This window comes from Zonotrichia albicollis, chromosome 15 (genome assembly GCF_047830755.1).
Source record: "Zonotrichia albicollis isolate bZonAlb1 chromosome 15, bZonAlb1.hap1, whole genome shotgun sequence".
Lineage (NCBI taxonomy): Eukaryota > Metazoa > Chordata > Aves > Passeriformes > Passerellidae > Zonotrichia > Zonotrichia albicollis.
The window spans coordinates 18,035,438-18,059,983 of record NC_133833.1 but is presented as its reverse complement, the minus strand read 5'-3'; the positions used below and the strand labels follow the sequence as shown (position 1 = coordinate 18,059,983).

The window sequence follows — 24,546 nt, the reverse complement described above, 5'->3', positions numbered from 1 at the left end:
TTAAATTTTTTATTTAAAAAAGGGGAGGAAGGTATCATATTTTAATTAGTAGCGGTGCCAAAGGAGTCCTAGATTAATTATTTGAAATCACTCCATCCAGATGGTTTTAATTTTCACAGCAGGGAACCGGCATCTTTTTAAGGTGATATTTTTCAAATTAAAATCAGCTTGGATATTAGTCATACTGGCTGCAGAGTGAGGGGGTGGGGAGCATGAGCCAGTGTGCCCCGTGCTTGTCCCTCTGAGCAGGGGCTGCCACGGGGACCTGCGTCAGAGGGGTGGGAGCTGCTGCCAGTCCCGTGGGACCACAGCTCTCATGTGGAGGATTTTGTCGGTGTTAGCTCCTCCTTTGGCTGGCCACAGCCTGTATCTCATGTTCAGTCACTCTCAGCAGCTTTTTACTCTCAGGCTGGAGTGGGCAGGGAATGCCTCGCATGCTCAGAGGGAGCTGTGCTCTCCTGTTCTGGCCTGTGTGGAGCCCTGTCTGACCCCTGTGCTGGGTGGGCCCACACCAGTGTTCATGCCCGGGTGGTTTGGCCACTGCACATCTGTGGGCAGCTCCTTGGTGCTCTGGGTGTTGGCCATGGCTCCTGGACCAGCCTTTGCTGGCTCCACAACCTTTGCCCATGTGCTGGCTGCTGGACTCCCACTCTGAGGCTGACCTCCATCCTCTGGTCATGTGAGGAGAAGCCCTTTCAGAATCACCTCTTTAAAGGCAGACAGTCCCACCTTTGCTGTTCCCTTGTCTGTTAATGCTGCATTGCACCTGAGCAGCCTCCCTGAGCTTCCTGGAGCTGTAAGCACTTACCGGGTTCCAGCCTGCCCTGGAGGAGCTGGCCTGGCCCTGTGCCATCACCCCCTCCTGGCTGGCTCACCTTGATAGCCTCCCTTTGAGGGGTTATTTCTGGCTCAGGGCCCTGCCTCACAGAAGTGGTCACAGGTTGGATACTGCCCTGGCAGGTGAAGGGACAAAGTGGGCAGCACCCAGTTGTTGCTTCAGGCTACTCTCCATCACAGGTACCTAAACCCATGAGGTGTTTCTGAAAAACTTCCATAAATATCCATATCTGTGCATGATTGCAAGTGATATCCTGCTGTAATACAGACATAATCCCACTTGCTGTCAGAAAGCAGTTATAATTTAAATATCCCCTGTGATAACAGGTTTAACAAATAGATCTAAATAAATGTAAGCAGCTAGTAACTGGAAACCCTTGAACTTACAGATGTGACTGAGCTGTGAGGGGAAAATTGTTTAGGGCCCTTGTGAGTTCAAGGTCTGTGATATTTGCACTGCTGCAGAAGCCAAAAGCTGACTTTACAAGTGGGAAAAATATTAATGTGTTTAAATGAAACAAACTCCTATTTCTATCCCCATGGCAAATCCTTACAATGAACATATTTGCTCTTAGAGGGCTTTAAAGTTTGAAATATGAATGCCAAAAAGAATGTGACTTTTTGCAGCACAGATCAAACATTCTCCAGAGTTTGGCAAAAGCTGTATTTCTACGGTGGGGCTCAGCACTCACAGGCATGAGTATTTCCAGAGCAGGAGCGTGGAGCTGCACTTGCTGACACTCACACATTCTTGCATTGTGTTTCAACCATGTCTCCTTTCTCCTCCTCCATGGCGGGGATGGATCTGAACCAAAATGTCCAGTCTGCCTGTTCCTGCCTCTCTGGGGAAATTCCTGGAATCTGAATCTTGAGCATGACTGGAATTTGTGTTTAGATTAGAGATGGAGTAAAAGGCTGGGTTTGGATCTGTCTGGGGTTTTGAGATGATGATGATGATGATGATGATGGCAGCACGCTGCTTGTCTGGGTGCCAGCCTGGCCCCTTCTGCAGGTACAGCTGTGGCAGAGCAGGGCATTTATGGAGATGCAGCAGGAATCTGTCCTCTACCCTGGCTTCTGCTGCAAACCAGTTCTGGCACCAATACCCTGCAAGACACTGAGATTGGCCACATTTCTCCCAGCTAGAGCTGGACACCTCAGTCTGGTCTGCCAGAAAGAAATTTCTAACCTCCTGGATTCACAACAAGGCATGGAGGACATGTGCAGGGTGGGTGTGCATCAGACAGAACAAGCAGTGCCAGATTTCTCCCTGCTAGCTGTTGTGGTGACCTTCAGGAGGTCACTGTAATGTTTTGCACTGGAGTGTGTGGCTGAACCACTTCTGTGCAGGGTTTGAAGGCTGCTGGCTGTGGGGAAAGGATTTTCTTTCTCGTCATGCTACTCTTTCATCTGCATGAGAATAAAATCCACGTTTTAGCCTCCAAGAACCCTCCTGCAGCATGAAGGAGAGCGTTGTCATTGGAACAGCCTGCCCGGGGCAGTGGTGGCATCACCATCACCAGAGGTGTTTAAAAGCCATGTAGATGTGACACCTGGGGACAGGGTGTGGTGGTGGCCTCAACAGTGCTGGAGGAACAGTTTTGCACTTGATGATCTCAGAGGTTTTTTCCAACATAAGTAATTCTCTGGTTCTATTAACACTGAGCTAATATTGCTGGTGATGGTGGAGTTGGTGTGACAAATGGAGCCCACACGTGTTATATTGTGTTTATTGTTGGTTATTCTGTGGTTAAGCAGCTTTAAATCTGGGGTATCTGTGTGGGAGTGACTGGAGAGGTGTCAGTCCTGCACCGAGCCACGAGCTCGGCCCCTGGTGCTCCCTGGGGCTGTGCCCTGCAGGGCACCTGGGCATGGTGTGGTCCAGCTGGGCACTGGGACAGTGCCCAGGGACTCTGCACCCTGTGCCTTCATGGACCACATGGGTAAATGCTTTCTTTTCTTCTTCCTTTCCAAGCCCAGCTTCTAGTGGAAACAGACACTTTCGGAAGTCAAGTCCGGATCAAAGGGAAGGAGACAGATTTCTACCTTTGCATGAACAGGAAAGGCAAGCTAGTGGGGAAGGTAAGTGTTTCCTATTAATTCATCTGTAATCTGAGTGTTACCTTGAGCAGCTTCCTCAAGGCTGTAATGCTGTGTTTGAGCCGTGTCTGTCAGCCTCAGATGAGGAGCAGGACGGCGAATGTGGGGTTTGCAGGGAAGCTTTTGCTCTCCCAGGGGTCCCCCCACGCTGCAGAGGAGCCCTGCAGCCTCACAGGGCTCTCCAGTGCTGCTGCAGGTGTGCATGGGGTTGTGCCTCATGTGAGGTGTCACCTTAGCATCCCAGTGCCATGGCCACCTCCACAGCACCTTCCTCACCTGACCTTTCTTTGGGGGGACATTCAGATATGAATTTCCCCCAGAATTCCTTTTGGGAAGAATTCAGAGTAGAAGGGCAGGCAGAGCACTGTGCTGTGGTTTGTGCTGGGCAGCAGAAAGCTCCTTCCTGCTCTCCAGGAGCCAGGGACTGGCATGGCACAGCCAGGGCTGGAATCTGAACATTGGGGGTTGCCTCCCCAATGGAAGCATGTAACAAATTACATGTTATTAACAGTGTGTTCACCCCTTCAGCCCAACTTGTGTGCTGAAGTAGTATTTTTGTAGTTCACACAGTCCTTCTTTATTGCTGGAAAGGCTGGAGGCTTGCTAACCAGGAAGAGGCTTGTGCAAAGCTGAAGTGCCACCAAAAAATAAATGTCAAATAGAATATTCCAGCCTTCTAACCTTGGTTGCGCTCACTTTGCACCTCCAGGAGCTCAAATCGAGCATCTTTGTGGCTGTGAAAAATGGAAGCAGAGTTTTTTTTTAGTCAAGGCAGTGAAAGCCATGCTCCCAAACAGAAACCAGAGATCAAATGGCTCTGATGAAAAAATGTTTACTGTTGTGGTCCCAGGAGTGACACCGGTGGGACACTGCCTTTCCTCTTCCACTTGTGCTTCCTTGGGGATCAGATGCTCTGTGGAGCCTAAGACCAGGTTATTTGCTGCTAGCCAGGGCCCTGTGCCTGACCTGCTTTGGTGCTTCCTGTCGAGGCAAGAGGCATCCAGGGCACTGCTTCAATCAGGGGGAAATGGAAATTAGCACTCTGAGAGGGCTGGGGCAAAGCAGCCAATTGTCTCTGCTTCCTGCACTTGTGTTACCACCCTGCATGGGACCCCATTGTTTGGTCTTGGACAGGGAAATTATTTTAACTGGTTTTAAACCATGTTGGATGCTTTTGAAGGTTGCATTGGACACAAACCTACCTTAGATTTTTCTGTGCCCTAATTTTCCATCCTTTAAATGTGATCACAGCATTTTCCGCAGATCTGAGCATTTTCCCCAGAAGTGTTGTAAGGATAATGTTGTTAATGTTTATGAGGTGCTGATGCCAGTCATGGAGACCTTAGAAGCACTCAGGTGGGGTAAATTGAGCACAAAATCTTAGAAAAATCCTTTTCCTTCAGCAGACCTTGCCCCAGGTGAGTCAGCAGTGGCACAGGGCAGCTCACAGCCTTTCCTGTTCTGAATGGAGTGGCCAGGAGCATCTTGGCAAAATCAGGATGCTCCTGGGCACTCAGTTTTTCCAAACATACCATATATTTATATGGAGTGTGTATTTAAGGCTCATCCCTTGATTTGGCCCACTGGGCACTGAGGCAGGACACTTGTTTCACTTGTCACATTTCAGGGAGTGTGAACCTCTACCCACTTCCCCCGTATGCTTTTCATGCTTTTCAGGGTGTTAAGCTGGCAAATGTTTTGTTACAAAGAATAAATAAGTCTGTTCTTGTAAATACTGCTGCCCTCCCAGCCCAGGCTGTGACAATTTCCCAAAGCAGCCGAGCTGGGCTGGAGGGAAGGCGACGCTGGGCAGGAAAATGTTCCAGACGTGTTGCCCATATTAACAGCTCCTCATGAGCAACAAAAGAAAACAATAGCATGTCTTCTTGATACCAAAGAGTGTGGTTTTAATTAGTGTCATGGTTTCAGCTCTCTTTGTGGCAAGAGTTTGAGGGAATGCTTTTTAGCCTGAATGCTCTAAACAGCCAGTAAACCCCAAGGAAAACATGAGATAAAAGTTACGCCTGGGCTTATACAAATATTTAAGTTCAGTCTGGGGGTGGAGGGGAATGAAGCCCATGGAGTGATTGTTCCATGGTTGTCCTGCTATGTTCATTTGGCAGGAGAGGAGCCATGGGACCAATCCGGGCCTGTCCTCTGCTCGTTTCCAATTGCCTTGCACTGCAGAATCCCCAACCAGACCAGCACATGCCATCTGGCTTTGTTCTCCTCCTCACTCAGCAATTTTGGATCCCCCCCAGTTGAAAACCTGCTTTGAATTTAGCCCCTTTTGTGTCCCATAATCACCTACAAAGAGTGCCACGGTCAGGAGCAGGTTGTTGTTCTCAGCTGGAACTCGTGATGAACACAAGAGCTCCAGAGGTGGACAGGGCTTTTCCCCACCTTGGAGCTGGCTGTGCTGCAGCGAAGCAGATTAACCCCCCGGGGGTGAGAAGAGCAGCCTTTGTGTCCTTGTTTCTGATGATTTCCCAGCAGAGCCCTCGGATGGAGCCTGCTCAGGAGCCCCAAACCTTGTGGGTTTTGCCTGTCTCAGGTGCTGCTGTGTGTGTCCACAGGCAGCAGTGACCAAAGGGCTGGGAGCTGCTTTGGGCAGGCTCCTGACTCTGTTAGAACAGCAGCTGCTGCAGTCACTGGTGTTCTGGGATGCTTTGGAAAACGAGACAGGGGATGTGTTGTACAGCAGTCACTTCTCTGTCACAGGTAAGCAGCACCTGGGGAAAACAAACTAGAGTGTGTTTTTTGTGGATTCTTGGTGCTGTTTTGAAGAAGGCCCAAGAAACATTTAAATTTCTTTCTTTTTACTTCTGCCCATCTGTTTCTTAGACCATGGTGTTTTGGAGCTATATAAAAATTGTAGGTCCTGAGTTTTCTGGTCTTCCTGAGGTTTTCTGTGGACCATTGAACTTTATTATAAAATCACAGAATTTTTGGGGTTGGAAGGGACCTTAAAACTCATCCCATTCCACTCCCTGCCATGGCAGGGACACCTTCCAGTGTCCCAGGCTGCTTCAGCCCCAGTGTCCAGCCTGGCCTTGGGCACTGCCAGGGATCCAGGGGCAGCCCCAGCTGCTCTGGGCACCCTGTGCCAGTACCCTCAAAGCAAAGAGTTCCTTCTTTATATCTGGTACAAATTTATCTTCTTTTAGTAAAAGCCATTATTCCCTGTTCTACTGCAACAGGTCCTGCTAAAAGGTTTGTCCCTGTTTTTTTTCACCTTTTTTAAATACTGAAAGGCTGCAATAAGTTCTTCCTAGAGCCCTCTCTTCTCCAGGCTTTATGGTGGAATCACACTATGGTGGAATCAGGAGAGAGATGAAAATATGAAAATTCAGAACAAGAACGCCAGCTGCTTTTCTGAGAAACTTTTTTGTCTTTAAAAAAAAATTACTAAACCTGTTTATTTATATCAGGATTTTTACAAACACAAGGGGAAGAGGACTCAGAGGTGCAGTTCTTCTTCAAAGGAGAGGCACAATGTGACTTGTCCACTTGTGACAAGTCATCTAGAACACAACAACTCTGAATATTGGCAGTAATTCACTGTTAGAGGCAAAGAGGAGCTGATGGTCTCTTTGGAGGTGCTCTTGAGCTTCTAACTGGTTCTCCTGGGGAGTCCTTCTGTGTTTTCTCTCTCTGCCTCAGCTTCTCTTATCTCATGCATTTGCACTGAGATGGTTTGTGTTTGCTGAAGGCTGGCAAGGGTAAGTCACTGAAGTCTCCCAGAGTGAGGAGCAGCTTGGGCTGAGCAGATGGCTCTTACCTGAGCTGGGCTCCAGCTGCTCTTGCTGAGCCTGTCCTTACACACATCCAGCTCCCTAGAACTGCAGGATGCTGCAGAGATTGCCTTTCCCTGCCCTGTGCCATCCTCTGCCAGGGGAACATTTGCAGTCAGGGGTCTGTGTGAAGCCTGAAGCACCAAAGGATGGACAGAGCCTGCCTTTCTTTTGGGCACAGCCAGGGTGGGTGGCTGCTGCATGGGGAGCAGAGCAGAGCATCTCCTGAGCCCAGCACTGCCTCCAGTGAAGTTCCCTGACACCCCCTGAGGGATGAGGCAGTCTGGTCAATGCTGGTGCTCAGGCTGCAGCAGGTATCTGTGGGGAGGGTTCTTCACACTCCCACCTTCTCTCAAAGATCCTCAGTGATCTGGTGTCCACACACTCCCAAAATCATGGTAGTATTGGGGGCATATAGGGGCATTATTTTTGTAAAAGCATTTTAATGGGTTTGATTTTATTCCTCCATTCTCTGAGCTGAATGTGAGCAGGGGCAAAAGCTGTTTGGTGAAGGGTAGGAGGCTGTGGGCAGCTGTGTGGCTGAGGCAGAGCTTCAGACCGGTGACAGATCCTTTGGGTGCCTCCTGGGGATGTGTCCCTGGCACCACGTCTGCAGCACTGGGGCCCTCCCAGCACCGCAGTGTTGAGCTTTGGCCCCAGGCACAGCCCAGCTCCTGAACAAAAGCTGTGCCAGCCAAAGCCTGGCTGTGCCAGGGCCACGCCATTGGCACAGGGGACAGGAGGTGGCACGGCCAGGCTGGCCACCAGTGCCTCTCCCAGCCTGGCCCGCACCACTGTGCTGGTGCCACTCACAGCAGAGACCTGCCTCTCAGACACAGCATTTCTGCTGGTGTGATAACTGCTTTCCAAGCCAATATATTTCTTAATGTTACCAGAAAGTTGCTAATACCATATGGCAAGGCTCTCTGTATTTTTGCAGGACAACAAACAAATTGTTGCTAGATGCCAGACTGCTCTGGCAGAGCTTTATCACTGATGCCTGCCAGCAGTAGCCTTTAGGGGATAGTAATAATTTGGAGTTGTTTACATTACAGCTTTAAAATAGGGGTTTTCTTGAGGCATGTGTGTGTTTAGTCAGGAAAGTTGGCTAAAAAACTCTTGACAGCATCAAAGACTGAAGGTGCCCACTGTGGCCTGTAAATGTGCTCTTGGCCCCTGAAACCCTCTAGCCCCATGGCAGAAGGAGCTGTGGAGGCTTCAGCAGGAGCCTCCCTGTGTAGGGAAGGAGACTCACCTGGGTGGGAGACACCCCAGGATCCTCCAAAGCCTTTCTGCTGTACCTGGAGCAGGTTTTCATCAGTTGGCTTTGGCTGGGAGTGAGGTTAAGCTTTCTTGAAAAGCTGTCTTTGAAAAGCTGCTGGTGGAGAAGCAGTTCCTCACTGCAGGGCCGGGGGCTGAGGTGAGGACACTCCAGGATGAGCCCTGAGCCCAGTGCCCTCCACATGCCCCAGTCCTGTGTGACATCTGGGTGCCAGTGCTCCTGTGCCTGCCGTGCCAGGGCCATCCTGGCAGCCAGGGGTGCTGTAAAGGTGCCAGGAGGTGTGTGGAGAGGGCAGGGGCACCCCGGGGTTGCAGTTTGGAACTCTGGTGCAGTACATGAGGTGTTTGCCCTCCTCAGCTTGTATATTTAAAACCACACCTAACTGCATCTTGGATTTGGGGCAGAACTCTAAGTTTCACTGGAGTTTGATGCTTATCCAGGATTTTTCCAGGAGTTGCTCAGTATTCGGGTTGCTTGAAAGGGGCTTGTAAAACCTTACATTTTTGAATGCTGAATTTGCAACATAAACATGAGCAGAATTGGTGGGGTGTCAGGTTTAATAGCACGTGTTTTGTGGATCTCTCTGTGACATGCTCAGCCATAAACCATTCCAACTTGGCATCTCATGCAAAAGCAGAACTTGACATGGCTTTTGCTGGGGATCAGATCTCGTTTGGAACTGCAGTCTGGGTCTTCACTCTCCTGTGAGGTTTTTTTTTAGTTTAAGTCATCTAAATAAACACATGCACTGGACCCTGAAGCCAAGCAGCTTTGGACATTGCCATACTTAGGACAGGGAGACCTCATCCGGAATTGTCTCAAGTGTCCAAAAATCTGGAATCAGAGCCTGCAGGACTGCAAAGGTCTTAAAAACAATGAGATGACAAAACCACTTTTATTTCGGTTGGGCCATCAGAATCTTCTGCATTTACCTGATCAGGCTTTTTTCCCTGCAACCTGTGGAAAAAAAAAAGAATTATTTTTCTGAAAATTTAGAAGCTGAGAGTCTCATGAAATTAAAAGTGGAAGTGGAAGCTAAACCACCCTCCTCCATTTTCAGACTCCAAACTTCATTGAGAAGCTGGAGATGAGCTGCAAGAAGGGACCTGAGGGTCCTGGTCCATGGCCAGTTGGATCTGAGTCAGCAGTGCTCTGGAACCAGGAGGGACATCCCTGTCCTGGGGACACCAGGGGCAAGGGAGGGATTGTCCCGCTCTGCTCTGGGCTGGGGCAGCCTCACCTCCAGTGCTGGGGGGGCAGTTTGGGTGCCCAAAACTGCTTTTATCTATATCTGAACATCTCCAGTTAAGCTTCTCAGCACAGCCGTAATTCTTCAAGTGTTTGCTCTGAAATAAAGCAAACGGTCCTTTTATTAAAAAAAAAATAAACATTCTTCATAGTATTATTTTTATGATAAGGACTCGCAGGTACTCTGCTGGGGACGTGAGCACTGTGTGTCCTGGCTGTGTCAGGGCACCAGAGAGCTGTGTAACACATTTACAGGTTTACTGTGTTTCCTCTTTAGGAAATGTCATGTTTCCTTTGGATATTTCTAAGAAGTCCCAGCTCTCGCTCAGACTAAGCTTTGCAAAGTCAAGGTTCACTTGCAGCCCAAGCTTGTAAGCTTGACCTCTGAATGGTTTCCTTATCCCATGGCTGGAAGGTGTCCATGCCCTTCCAGGGAAGAAAACCATCTTCTTGAAAGCTGTGTGATAATTTAATTTAATCCTTGCTGTCCTCAGGAAGCAAGTGTCACCATAAAGCTGCTGACCTCCTGTCCCCTGTTTTGTGGTGGCTGCAGCTGTGTGTCCTGGTGGACTATTTCAGTTCCCTAAGGTTTAATGTTAATTAAAATTACTGATGGGGATCCCTGAGCCCTGGTCATGCCTTGTCTTGTCTGGGTGGAGAGGGTGCTGCTGAATGCATCTTGTGCTGACAGTTACCAAGTTGGATTTAAATGCTTTCCTCACGGCATTTCATCTCCTAAGTGCAATTTTTTGTTGGTCTTGAGCATCTCTTAAGCTGAGGGTGATGTTTCTTCTAAGCACTACTTAGCAAATACATGGATGTATTTAACTGCAGGAAGGAAGGAAGCAGTGCAGCCTTGTCTCTCTCAAATGGGTGCAGCTGAGATCACCTTCAGGGCACTCCTGCTCCTCAAGGACTGTTTCTCCTTGGCTTGCAGTTTGGTTTTGGAGAGGAGGTGAGAAGACAGAGGCTATTTTTGCGGTGGAGAATAAAACCTGTGCTCTAACAGTAGCAAAAGAGAGTCTATTTGATATGTCAGTTACAGAACTATATTTAAGGTCCCAGAAAAGTAGATTCTGCTTAAATACATTGTTGTTCTTGAGATTCTCTTGCCTTATCTTTTGGGTACCCAAAGATGTGAAGTTTTCCCTAGGGAGGACAAGTCTCAAGCCTTGCATTTTTTGCATAGGGATGGAAGTTGGTCACTCACAGGCTGGAACAAATCTGGATGATAATTTTTTATGGATGGCACTTGATTTGATGATGGATTTCTCTCTTTTCTTAGTAATATGACTTGACATGAAGAGAGCTAATGCCATCCTGCATACAAACAATGACCTTTCTGGTTCTAAATTCCTCCCATTTAAGCTTGCTCCATGGAAAGTGGTGTCACTACTGGAATCTTGGCTGGATGAAATTGCATTTGTTTGAAATGATAACTCACAGTAAGTGTGCATGTTTGTTTAATGTGAATAAATCTGGGACAAACACAACTTGCTATGAGGTCAGCAACTCTTCTAGTCTTGTTATCCTGCTCCACTCATCATCTACACCAGGGTTTTAAACAAATTTTTAAGAAAACATTTCCTGCAGTAACACAACTCTCTGTATCACAGAATCACTGAGGTTGGAGAAGCCCTCCCAGACCACTGAGTCCAAGCTGTGCCTGGTGCCCACTTTGTCTCCAGCCCAGAGCCCCTCCAGGCCTTCCTTTGGTACCTCCAGGGTTGGGGACTCTACCTCCATGGGCAGCCCCTTCCCATGTTGAACAAATCATGCCTGATGCCCAGCCTGGATCTCCCCCAGGCCTGAGTCTCTGTCCTCTCATCCTGTCACTTGTCCCCAGAGAGAAGAATGACCCCCACCTTGCTACAATTATATATTGAATTGAAGCCTACATGAAATATACTGCTGCTCTTAGATGGCTTTTATAGAAAGTTCAGGACTGGCCTGTGGAGGCTGGAAATGATTGCTGGAAAAGAGCTCCCAGCAAAGCTCAGCAGAGCCCTTCAGCAGCAGCTTGTGCTTTGTACAGAGGGGTAAAAACACCTTCCCATCCCTTACCACGTGCAGGCCCTCCCAGCTCCCATGGAACTGGACCTGGTGGGTGCAGATAACAGGAGATGCCATAGATCTGCTCAGATATCACATCTGAAACCTGCCTGGGGATTCACACCTCCTGAAGAGCAACAGCTTCCTGCTCCAGGGAACCTGCAGCTTTGAGTTTCCTACATTTTCTCTTGGTTTAATAAAGTTCATTTAAAAAGCAGTTGATACTTCTCCTCATTAAGTACATGCAGCTCTGTGAGATGCAGTTACGAATGTCTGTCAAGGAAATGTGCATCTTTCCAGGTGAAGCCCCCTGGTTTGCCCTGATTCAGGCTGTGGCCACCCTGCTGCAGTATTGGCAGGAGCTGTGGCAGTGGCGGAAGGAGCAGGTGAGGAGGCCTGTCCTGGTGTAACCCCAGCCTTGCCTGGTCCAGCCTACAGAGCTTCCCTTCATCTGTGTCCTCCAGTTCATCCTGTGACAGAGAGCTCTCCCAGGGCAAGGTGGGGGTTACTGAACTTAGTTAGAAAAAGGGAATTTTGGAAGGGAAGGTGGAAGGAAAGAAAAATTTTAAACTATTCTCTTCCTTCCTCGGTTCCTGCAGCTTGTGTCTGGCACAGACAGGCACAGGGCTCTGCCAAGCCTGCATGTCCTGACCCACACATTCAGGACCATGCCCATTTTTGCCTGTTTTGGGGAGGGATGGGGTGTTCCCAGCACATGGGGGCAGCTGGGGGCAAACATGGGCCGGGCTGCTTTGGAACGGGGCCTCTGGAGGGAGATGTGCCCTCCACGGAGCATCTCCTCCGCGAGGTTTTGTGTTACTTCCCTGCCTCGTGAATGCACTTAGATGTCCTGTATACATAATTAACCTCTCTGCTGTGCTGGCAGACACTTTTATTGAACTGCCCATCATGACTCCTAAGTATTTTCCTCGGAGGATTGTGCAGGTTCAGAGGGCAGAAAGCTGGAGGAAACGCGCATGAGGCTGAGTGGCTCTTGGCAGTTATGGATGCAGCTTCCCTGATTTACAGCCTGCTCTAGGAGCAGGAATGTGCATTTGGGTCAAGAGGTGTCTCTGTGGTCAGGATGCTTTGTCATAAATCCAAGATGCTGAGCATCAGGATGATGCTGATGGATCTGTCCTGATAATGACATAAAGTGCAGGGGATGGCTGAGCACTCAGGCTCACTGCTGTGAGTGAGCAGGTTCTGCCACCCCAGAACTGTGGAACTGTGGGCTCTGGCAGGGCTGTGCTCACCTCCCCATCGTGTTTTCTGACCTGCCTTTAGAAGGGGTGTGTGTGTGTCAAGGGAGAGAGGGGCAGTGCTAAAAGCTGTGACAGTAACCCTGCTCCTGTATTGCCTCCTTCCACTTGGGATTTTCCAAGTCATGTGGAGCAAGTCTAGAGGAGGCTCCAAGCACTGGCCCTCTGGCTTTGAGCTGAGCTTGTGCAAAACTGCAGAGATGGAACTTCTTGAAAGCCTCCTGTCTCTGGGCACTGCTGGGGGATCAGCTCTCTGGCTGCCAGGGGTTATCAGTGGTGTTTGGGGCACCAGCCCTGGCTCCTCAGCTGGGCATCCTTCAGGAGCAGCTCACGGGGAGTGCTGAGCCGTGCTGCTCCTAGAAACCCAAGCCTTCTCTGCTGTCACTGCTGTGAAATTTAGGAGACACAAGATGGGATTTCGTCCGTGTGATGCAGTGGGTGAATCTAACAGTGTCATTGTCCGAGGGGACTTCAGCAGCCCTTTGAAATGATTGCTGAGCTCAGTGGGTGTGCCTCACACCTGGGGGTGGCATGAAAACCAGCACAGTGGGGTACCAGGGCTTGGGAGCCCCCTCTGTGTGCCTGTGTTTGGAGGGAGAGAGAAGGATGGGTGCAGGAAGGGTCCCTTTTCAGCGGTTTTCCTTGTAAAAGCCTGGATGTGTGAACCTCTTGGAAACCTTTTGCTTGGGTGGTAGCTTTCCCTACTCCAGGATTTTTGGGAGGCGGGGTCTTGCTTCCCTCGCAGAGGGAGATGCTCTCCATTGTACGGAGGGCTGGTGTCACCACAGTTTGACTTCGAGCCTGGGGGCTGAGCTGCCGAAAAGGTGATAATTAAACCAGAGCCTCAGCCCCCTCTCACTTGGAGTGCTGAGACTCGCTGTGCCCTGTGCCAAGCCGGCATTTCTGGGATGTCACGGACGCGTTTGGTGGTGGTTGGGTTTTTTTGTTATTTGCAGCACATTACCAGTCGCTCACCCAGACAGCTCCTAAATACAGCAGCACTTGAGGAGAGGAAGTGTTTTAACCTAAGCTTAGCTAACTCCGATCTTTGCAAACAGAGAAACTTCTCCGTTCTGGAGGCTTCTCTCCCCGCTCCTCGCTGTTACCCCAGCTGCTGCCGCAGCTCATTGTTGCTGTGAGAGCCGAGGGAAGTTTGGATTTCCCGGTGCCAGATTTGTGAAACGTAAATGAGAAAACCTTTCCCGGCCCCGTGTGCCACCCAGAGCTGCTCAGGTGGCTGGGCTGGCTGCGGGGAGCGCGGGGGCTGCACCTGCTGATGCTTTGGCTCGGGCTGGTGGCACAGAGCGGCCGCGAATCCCCCCTGAGCCGCAAGCTGTTCGTGGCAGGAATGCCTCGCTCCGAGGAGCTCTCCTGCCACGACAACAAAGAGCTCTTTGATCCTTTCCATTTGGAGAACTTAAAACGAGAAAGCCAAACTACAATAAGACCAAGTTGGGTCATAAAAGGAGAGCAGGAGCACCAAAGCGCTCCGGAGTGTAATTGTAGAAGCAGCAAATGCTTTGGCACTTAATTCTGCTTTAGTGTCAGTTGAACATGTTTCACGTTTAAGACTGGAGAGCCCCTCACCAAATGCTCTGCACAAACAATCCGGGGCTGCTCCTCGGTGGCTGGAGCGGGCTCACGATGAGAAACCCTCCTCGAACCCCTCAGTGCAGGGTGAGCCCGGGCTGCCGCTGCTGCAACCCTGCCCTTCACAAACCCTGGCACCACCCAGCTCCCTGCCTGTGCTGGGCACTGCCCCAGTGCCAGCGGGGCTGCTCCCCAGGCCTGTTCAGGAGATGCTCTGCTGGAGCCAGCCCTGGGCGCTGCTCAGGCTGCGCTTTCCCCTCGCTCTGCACAGACTTGGGCCACGCCCCAGAGCTTTCCCTGGAAGGTGGCATTTAGATCAGGCATTTTATCAGAAATTTGGCTAACAGATACCACATCTTCCCAAAGTTATTGGACTGTGTTTAAACAAAAACATGCTCTGAATGATTTCTTTGCAAAGAACTGACCTGCCAGGTGGCACAGCCTTGTTGCATGGCCAGGCAGCAGCCCCTTGGCCAACCCCAACAATTTGGCGTCTGACTTGCAGAGAGCCTTTGCAGGAGCAGGGTTGTGCCTCTGCTGTGTCCTGCTCTGAGCATGGATGGAGCTGCTGCCAGTGGGATGATGAGGCCAAAAGGCAGGAGCAGCCAGTGGGGCACATGAGGGGCACAGGAAGCCCTCATTCCTGCTGTGGAGGGGACAGGGATGTGGGGCTGGCTGTGGGACTTCCTCTGTCCCATGGCCAGGCCATTACACTGGGCCAGACAGCCCCTGTGCAGCTCTGAGACTTTCAAGAATTTCTTTACTGTCAAGAATCAGTTGAAAACACAAAGCTCTGTGTTTTGGAGAGTGAGGGCTCTGCATGGCCCATCCCTGTGTGTATGAAATGTGGCTTGGCAGCAGCTCCCAGCTGCGTTGGTGACAGAGGGTGCAGCCCTGGGTCGGTTGCACCAGGAGCTCCTGGGGAAGGGTGAGCCTGTGGCTGGACCAGAGAGTGATGCTTGGCTAAAGCTGTCTCCCTTTTCTCTTGCACCCCCCTCTCTTTGGAGGAGTGAGGGGATGGCTGACCGACCCCCAAACACCCAAGAAATGTTTTGCTATGGCTCAAGTAGGAAACTGATTAAATTTTAAATGTTGGGCACCTGATGCTTAAAAATTACTGAAAACCCTCACAAATTGATTTTTCCCCTAATAGATTGCTGTGAGTACAGTTCTTCATGGTGTAGGTAACTTGTGTGAATGATTTATCCTGTTGGGGATTATAAAAGAAACTGTAAAATTATCTTGTCAGTATTTGAAAATCATTTGTGTGTCTGTGACGTGTCTTAGCACATACAGGAATGCTCTGTTTGGGGAAGTGAGGTCCTTATCCTGATTTATCTCTAGGTACTTGTAAATGCTGCTGTAATTTCATGTTATCAAACCATTTAGCTCTTCCTCTTCCAGAACGAAGTTATTTTATCTCATGCACCTTGTTTACTTCAAATTAGCCCTGAGGTTGGCCTGAAGTTGCACCTTGTTATTCCTCCACCTCCTGTCTCCGTCTTAGGCTCTGTCGGCAAATTTGAAGGTATAAGTAAATACTTTTTTGTTATTAATAGAATAAGTTCCCCCCTCCTACACACATGTTTTCTTTTCATTCCAGTCTTCATTTTCCGTGAAAAACTGACATTGCAGTAGAAGCAGAACCCTCCCAAATTGCATGAAAAACCCTTAATTCTCCTAGCAACAGGGTCAGGGCTCAAATCCAGTCCCTTCCCACGAGCATGGGGGGAACAACCCTTCCAATTACCTGCGGTACGGATCCGGTCGGTTCATAGGCACCTGGCTTTGGGTGGATTTGAATCCCAGCCATGGTATTGTTTAAAAATTCTCCACTCACTGGGGAAGGGTTTGTAGTGGGCTGGGCCCTGAGAAACCTGGAGCTGGTTTTATGGCTTCCCATTGAATTCTGGTGGAACCCTGTGGTGTTGATTGATTTCCCCCTTTGCCACTCATGTGGCTTTGATCAAACCCAGGACTTGTAGAATGACACCCCCAGGAACTGGAATCACTGAGCTTTGCCCAGTTCTGCTGTTCATTAAAGCGTTTGTGAGCTTCCAGTTGGGGATGGTAAAATGAGGACCTTTGTGCCTGTCCTGGATGGAGACTGCTGGTCCTAAGGCAGAGCCCCTCTGCAGGCCCTGGATTAGATCTGTTGGAAGAGTTGCCAGAATTTGCCCTCTTAATGAGACCTTCCCTGGTGCCGAAAGCCTCGAGGTGCTGACTTCATAGCAAACATCACCTTCTGTCACACAGATGGACCCAAAGCTCTGCTGAAGGCATGGAGTCCTGGAGGAATGGCTGGCTCTGGGGGCTGGTGATGACCAGCCATCCTGGCTTTCCTCTGTTGCTGCCTCCTTGTTCTGTGCCTGATGGTTCCCCTGTCGTGTGTGTTTGGGGCTCAGGGGTGCAGGGAAGCCTGTGCGGCATGGCCTGGAGGGGTTCCCTCCTGCTCCATGATTCCCTGCCCTTCCACAAACTGCAGCAAACTCCACAGGGATTGTGCAGCACATTTCAGGATGGCTGACTGGAAGGGCAGGCTGAGCTGTCCTTGGGGGAAGGATGGTGACCATGCAGGGTTTGGCTGCTCACCCCAGCCTTGTGCCCAGAGGGGCCCAAGCAGGGGCTGGGGGCTGAGCAGCTCACGCTGCTGCAGCTTCCCTGCTCCCCCAGGATATGATGGGTAAAGTGTTTAGTTTGGTGGGCAGGGTTTCATAGTAGTATATGTAGGCCTGCAGGTCCAAAAAACTCATCTGATATCAGTGGGAAGCTGCATTGGGCTATGATGGAAATCCTTCCTTTGAGTGTGCTGAGCTTTAAATGAAGTCCTGTGTGATGGTTTATATCTACTTATCCTGTATCTACTCCTGAGTATCTTCTGATGCATAAATCAAATCATGTGACATTCTAAGTACAGTTCCAGTGACTCAGCACTTAAAGGGCAAAATGTTTTTTGGCAGAAGGTTATGGTTGAGAAGAATTTCCTTTATGCTCAAGGACTTGAAGATGCAGTTGTGTGATGCTGTCACTCCCTCCAGTGCTGCCTGTGCTGGGTGAGAATCCTGAATGCAGAGATCCTTGTTCTGCCATGTTCAAAGCCCAGTTCTGGGTCTGGTAGGATCTCCAGGCTGAGCTGAGCCCAGTTTGGCTTCAGGGCTCTCCAGGGTCCCAGGCACTGGAGTGGTGCTGGGGACCCCAGTGGCTCCAGCAGCCCTGGAGCACCATGTGTGGTCCATGTGCCAGGGGTTGCCCTGGGATCACATGGAGGAGAGTTTTAAAACTGCTGTGGAGGCTTAGACTGAAGCTTGTCATAATTTTAGTGGGATTTGAGTAGTTGGGGGTGAAAGCCCATGAGGTATTTCAGGAGTGAGGGGTAGAAGGGGAAACACTGTTGTTTGGGCCATGTGAGATTCTGGGGTTTGGTTTTTTTCTGACTAAGTATGATGTTTCCCTGGCACGAATTCAATTCATCCTCTCTCCCTAAGGGAAGAAAGCAAAGCTGGATGTCTTGCTTTGCTTGCAGTTGAAGGCACTGGACTGGATAAACTTAACTGTTGTCTTTGAAAAAGTTTTCTCCCCTTGGATAAGAGCATTTAAAAAAAGGAAATTATGACCTCACGCTTTCATGCTTTAAAAAAAAAATCTATTTTAGCTGATGCTTGTTATGGCTCTTATTAAGAATGTTTGAACCAAAAAAGAGGTCCAGATGTGATGATTTTATTTATGCCAAATTGGGTTTTGGTCACTGAGCTTGCATTTGGATTATTTATTTTTTCTTTCTTTTTTTTTTTTTCCTTTTTCAGCCTGATGGCACCAGTAAGGAGTGTGTCTTCATTGAAAAAGTCCTAGAAAACAACTACACGGCACTGATGTCTGCAAAATATTCAGGCTGGTATGTTGGATTCACCAAAAAAGGGAGGCCACGGAAAGGGCCCAAGACCCGGGAAAATCAGCAAGATGTACACTTTATGAAGAGATACCCAAAGGGGCAAATGGAGATACAGAAACCTTTCAAGTACACAACAGTCACCAAGAGGACTAAGAGAATACGACCCACCAACCCCAGCTAAACAGACAAAAATAGTGTCACAATAAGAAACCACAAAAAGAAAAAAAAAAAAAAAACTGCACCAGAGGAATATTTTTACATTAAAAATAAGGAAGAAGCTCTATTTTTGTACATTGTGTTTAAAAAAAATAAAAATAAAAAAAATTAATAAAAGACTAGATGGCAAATGCTGGGGAAAGCTGTTCGGGATTTATTGTGACTTGAAAAATGAAATTAACTGCTCTATTTAAATTGACTTCTTGTTGTTGATGACACACAGGTGCTTCTTTTGCTTTTTTTTTGGAAAGGACAACTTCTCAAGCATATCCCCAGAGGGAAAAAAAAAATTATTAAAAATAAAGAAATAAAACCAAAGAAAACCCAAGTTCTTTCCCAAAGTTACTGAGACCCTGCCCCGCCAAGTGCCGGTTGCAGTAATGTATTTATTGCCTGCCCGCCCGCCAGGCCAGGCGGCGGCTGCGGGGCCGGGCCCGCGGAGCTCTCGGCGCACCGACCCTCTGTACCCTCCTGACGACACTGGGAGTCACGGCTCCGTGATCCTGCATCCCGCTCACTTCTGGAGAATGCTGCTAACTACATTCAAGTGACTACAAGATGACCTAGTACACCAATGATAAGGGAATATTTTAAAACCAGCTATATTATATATATTATATATATATAAGCTATTTATTTCACCTCTCTGTATATTGCAGTTCCATGAACCAAGTATTACTGCCTCAACAATTAAAAAAAATTATTTAAAACATACGTACATATTTTTGCTGTTCACACTTCTTTCCCCTCCCTGAGTAGTGTTTTTTAAATGCATATTTATCCTTTATGCGAGGCTGGCAGGAAATGTTCGGGGCAGTTTCCCCACTATAAACTTCATTGCTGATTCTGTAGTTCCTCCTGTTCCTTAATACCATCTTCCTCTTCCTCCCTGGTTGTTGCCACAAGGAAGGGTCTCAGTGGAATGATGGTGGTGGGCTGAGTGTGAGGGAATCCATGCCAGTGTTTTTCAAGAGCGGCACATTTGATACCTTGCAGTCCAAGGAATATTTCCTAAAGCTGTGGCCAAGCAGAAAGTAAACTGGAAAATGAGTATCTGACTGCATTAACACATACTTACGTGTGGCTTGTGGTTCCTTCATTAGAGCTTTTAGAGGGGCTCTTGCTTTCAGCTGTTTAATTCAAAATTGTGCCTTTTAAAACTTGCCCTCAGCCAGATAAATCCCTCTTCCTTGTCCTGCATGGTTCACCTAGCTCATCCAGGAACTTGTTTCCTTGGTCAGTCCAGCCAGCTTTCCTTCCAGGAATTTTGCACAGGATATGGATGATGTAAAGTGCCCCACAAACTGAAAATGACAAAAAGAAGCAAGATGAAATATCTGACCTCAGATTTTAGCTGGAATGCTGAGGGAGCCCCAGTGGAGTTTTAAGGAGAAGCTTGCTTGGCTTTTCCTTCTCTCTGTCTGCAGACATGGCTACATTCCCTGGGTACAGCCAGGGCTGGAAATGCTCAAAGCCACTAAGAAAGATTTTCTTGTTAATCAGGAGAATGACTCTCCCCAGAACAAGCTTTCCCAAGATAACTTTGAGAGCTGCAGCCAAATCCTGCAGATCAAAGCTGTTTGGGAGATGGGGCAGATAAGCATGCAAGCTTGAGGATGCTTATCTGAACCAATCTCCAAACCTTGCAAGCCTGAAGAAAAATGAGCAGTGCTAAGCAGGGTCACTCCACGCTGCTCCAGGAGGAGCTGGGCAGCTGTGCAGGTGATGCCTCACGCCTGCTGGGCATGGGAGGTCACTCAACAGGCCCTGTCCCAGGGCATTACTGGGAGCTGCTCTCCTGGGGCACCTGGAGACAAGCACAGGAGCGGGACCCAAGGGTGGAATTGGTTGGTGGGGGCTGGAAGGCTTTGCCAGCTTTGTCTCCAGATTGATTCATGTGGGAAGGATTTGGGGAAAGTTCAGAGGAGTGCTGGGGTGGAGGACTGGGAGCAACTGGAGATTTGCTGTGTTAGTACCTCCAAGAGAAGACACCCAGTCGATTTCCAGAGTGAGAAAGGTTTTATGGGTGCCTTTCTTCTCCTTGAAATGTTGCCATGGCCCCGTTGGTTTCACTGTTAGAACAACAGGGTTTATTTGCTCCTGGAGAAATTCAAAGGGGTGGGGGCAGTAAAGGCTGGAGCAGTGTGGGCAGAAGGGATCTCCTCTTCCAGATGAGGCTAGGAGCAACCAGGGAGGATCTGCTCCCCGTCCCACAATGGGAAATTGGCACATGGGAGTGAGGGGTCATACAACTGGCATACAACTGGGGCCTCTGCCTCTCATGTCATCGCTTTACAGGAGTATTTCCTGGACAGCAGTGGGACAGGTTCCTCAGGATGCAGAAAGGCAGTGTGGTGAGGAGATTGATGCTCACCTGGATTAGATGATGCTGGAGGGATTTGTTGGCTGATGGTGCTCATTAAGCGTTTGTATTTGAACATCTGCTTTCAGGCTTTATTAACAACAAAAGCAGGGGCAAAGATGAGAATTCCCCTTCAGAGGACCTTCATGTTGGACAGAAGGGTTCTCTGGGTAGGAGACATTCAAAGACTGAAGAGGAATAGGAGGAATCCATCCTATGCCCAGTGAGGGACAGCCCTGTGCGTGGGGTACATGCTACTCCTGCCTGGGCTGTGCTCAGGGGTCGGGCTAGGAGCTGGTTAGAGGTGACTGTCAGCAGCCCTGCTGGACAGGTCCCTTTTTGACATCCAGAGCAGAGAAAGTAGCTTGTCTGTGGTGTTTAACCTAATTTTGTCCTTTCATAAAATCTTCAGTCACCCTGAATATGAGCTGAGATTTCCCATGGAGGCTTTGCATTTGATTTACTTTATAATTGAAGATTGTTAATGAGGATTTAATTGCTATTCTGGGATTCGCCTCAAGAGCGAGGGACGTAACACTCTGTGATGGCATTAATGTGCATGGAGCTCTGAGCGGTCACACTTTAACCAGTACTCTGCTTAACTGGCATTAATACAAGTGTATTGGAGATACTGCCTCAGAAACACTGCTGGATTAGTCACACTGTTTTGATAGCTGAGATCAGAGAGAGGCACGGGCTGCTGATGCCAGGCTGGCTTTGTTGGGCACAGGAGCCACTGAGCCCAGGAGGGAACTTTGTGGATACAAGCTTTTTGAGCATGTTGAGCGAACCAGAGCCATTTGATGAAACCTTCTGGGTGCTGGATCTCTTGTGCTGTCCCTGTGAGGGTGAAGGGTCAGTGATCACAACTCAGCTAGGCCCAGTGTCTGGTCCAGGCAGGGCAAACCCTCCACCCCACAACCGACCATGGTGGTGCTGTGCTCTGCCTGCGGCTTACCACTGGCCAAGAGGACAAAGAGTGTCCTGGTCCCTGTGCCTTTGGAAGGTGCCTTCCAACCCCCTGCCAAGCTGCCCTGGTCTTCCTGCCCCCTGCCACAGAGCTGTCAGTGGGTGACTGAGTTCACATCCCTGCAGCTGGAGCCCCAAAGCTGGTGCGGTCTTTCCTTCTTAGCTGCAGAGTTGTTCTGTTCTGTGTCTGCAAGTGCCATGGCAGGCTCTGACCTGAAGTGCCCAACAGAGCCTGATCTGTCCCTCTGGGCCAGCAGCTGGCTTTTGGCAACAATCCCTTGGGAGCACAGGCATGGGAAACCTGTGCTTGTTTCCCTGTGCTGTCCTTGCAGTCTTTAGCTCAGGATCACCCCCCTGGTGCTGGGTCACACAGACGGTTTGGATGAACTTTTCACAGATGTGAAGCAGTGGGGCAGCCTCTTCCAGGAGCATGTTTGCAGATTTAGCCTTGCCCTACTGCACCTGCCCAGGTGTAGCTTACCTGTGATAGAAACTGATCTCTTCAGCTGCATCTCTTACACATCAGTATGTGTGATATCTGTGCAGCTGTAATTATAACAGCTTCTGGGAGCATGGCTGATCCATCCTCCAATAAATGTCATGAGGTGGGACAAGGGGAGAAGGAAGCAGTCAGGTCAAAATAATGCAGTTTTGGGAAGGGGTGCTGCCCTAGTAGTTAAAGGACAAGAAGACCCAATTTCTGTGTCCCTGGCTTGTGGAGTTAAAGCCGTAATCTGAACAGGCTGGATGTCCTCATGCCTGTGAGCCCTGTGTGTCTGTGGGTAGGTGTTGGAGCGGAGCAGAGCTTGGGGAGGACCCTAAAAGTGCTGTGAGGCCTGAGCTCAGCCCAGCCTTGCCTGCTGCATCGCCTCAGTCTTTGCAGCAGTTTATTTACCTGCTTATGGAAACATGGCAAGGTGGAAGTTAGCTCTGGCTTAGGCAAACTACCAGCCTAGACCAGCTCTTGAAGCCAGGCTTGACAGGCACACATGTAGCCATAGGGGTGGTGTTCTGCACCATGTGCCTGGTGATGTCTATCAGCTTTCCCTGATTCTCTGCTCAATTTGGTGTCTCTGTATTTTCACAAAAGCAGTGGAATGGGAGTTCAGCCATGATTTTAGACTCCAGCTGGAGAAGTTGGTCTTTGTGTTGTTTAGAAGAGTTTGTCCACCAAGGAAGATCTGACTGAGCAATTGGAGTCAGCTCTAGTGGGACAGGTTGGGTAACAGAAAACATGGGTTACTTTGGCTCCCACAGCAGACTGTTGTTACCGTGCCTGCCTTTGAGAAATAAGGTTGGGATAGGTGAAACGTGTATGTGAAATAGGGAGTGTGTGTGTGTAGTGGTGGTTGGGCTTTTTTAGGCCATTGCATTACTCTGCAACACGACACAGGTATGTGCTGTTGCAGGAGGAAGAGGAGCTCTGTGTGTGTCTGTACATTCCCTCAAGCACTGCTCAGCCATGCTCATCCAATAGAGGGAAAAGGGTCACACAAAGCAGGGGTGTCCCCTGGAAAAACAGCTTTTCTCTGCTGTCCACTCTCAAGGTATTAAACACCGTGGGTTGTGTCTGCTGTGAGGCAGAGCAGGTATATTCCTATGCAGAATTTCCTGATGCTGTGCCAAAGGGTGGAAGTTTATACTTAAGATTCACAACAGCTGTTTAAAGTGCCTATGTCTTGTGCCAGCCATACCACCTGAATGGCCAAGGGATATATATAAAACTTCAATTATTTTTTGAATGTTTGTTGTTATTCATTTGGAGACAGATGAGAGGAGATTCCTCACAAATGATGTAACCTATGTAGACTGTTATTTCCAACAGTGTGAGCTGAAAAATTAGGGAGGAAAAACCAGGTCAAACTGAAACTTTTCCTTTTTTTCTTTTTAAGTGAGGCAAAGTTCTGAGTGGAGTGATTTGGGTTTACCAGAGACATTTAATTCACTGTTATTAAGGATTTATTTACTTTCTTTAAATACATGTGATTTCATAGGGGAAAAAAAGAGAAATAGAAGTTTCAAAGGTAAAAAACAATTATGTGATGAGTAAAATAGTCTCCCCTGCCTATTTGTCAGTTAAAACTGATGTGAGCCCCCCACTGAACCTTCAGTCCTTTGGCAGTTTTCTGTTGCTTTAGCAAATGCTGCCTCTCACCACTCACTGAGGCCCTGGATGGAACCTTTTCTGGAGCCCATGGATGGGGATGGGTGCAGAGCCCAGACCTTCTCCCTGTCCCACCCACTCCTGCTACCCTCCTTCTGCCTCCCCCCCTTTTATAAGAGGCTGAATCCTGGCTGATGGGAGCAAAGCTCAGAACACTGTTTTCTTTCTCCTGTGGCATTTTAAGTGCATGTGTTAAGGTGCCAACTGAAGGAGATCTACACTGTGAGCATCCTCCAGAGTCCCCATCCCTCAGCAGGGTCTGGCACGTGCTGGGGGCTCCGTGGCCATCAAGACCTGTGAATTTAGTGGTTACTGACACAGACAAGCCGAGCTGTGAGATCTGGGCTCGTAGTCACCAGTCCCTGACTGTTTGTTGTGGGTGGGACTCGTTTCTACTCAGAAAATTGTGGAAAGTTTAGTCCAACCAGTGCAGCATGAAGGTGGCTGACACCTGCCTGGGCAAGGGCTGATTCCCAGCCTTGGAACAGACTAAAGGGTAGCTGTCTGTGCATCCCAGTGGCTGCCAGGCTGGAGGACCCGTGGCTGAGCCACAGGAAGCATAACTGAGTTATGCTGGGCTTGGAAAACAACCGGTTGAGTTTCCCAAGCCACATCAAACCCATCTAAAGAGAGATGAATTGGTCTGCTCAGGCCTAAAGGATAGAAAACACTGCCTTTGTTTTGAAAAAAACAACCGCAGCGGCCAGGAATAACAGAAGACGTAACCGCAGCAAAGCCTCTGATGGGAGTTTCCTCCCGGGTGAAGCAGCGCAGGCATCCT

General features: G+C 49.1%; 1 protein-coding gene across 1 annotated transcript in view; it reads left to right on the top strand.

The window, feature by feature from the left end:
• The window catches only part of FGF18 (fibroblast growth factor 18), a 68,326-nt gene extending 44,781 nt beyond the window's left edge, over positions 1–23,545 (top strand). Inside the window, exons 4-5 of the mRNA XM_074551972.1 lie at positions 2,813–2,919; positions 17,969–23,545. Coding sequence (XP_074408073.1) covers positions 2,813–2,919; positions 17,969–18,235 — 374 coding nt within the window. The 3' untranslated portion in view covers positions 18,236–23,545. The remainder of the gene's footprint in view (positions 1–2,812; positions 2,920–17,968) is intronic.
• The last annotated feature ends 1,001 nt before the right edge of the window (positions 23,546–24,546 follow it).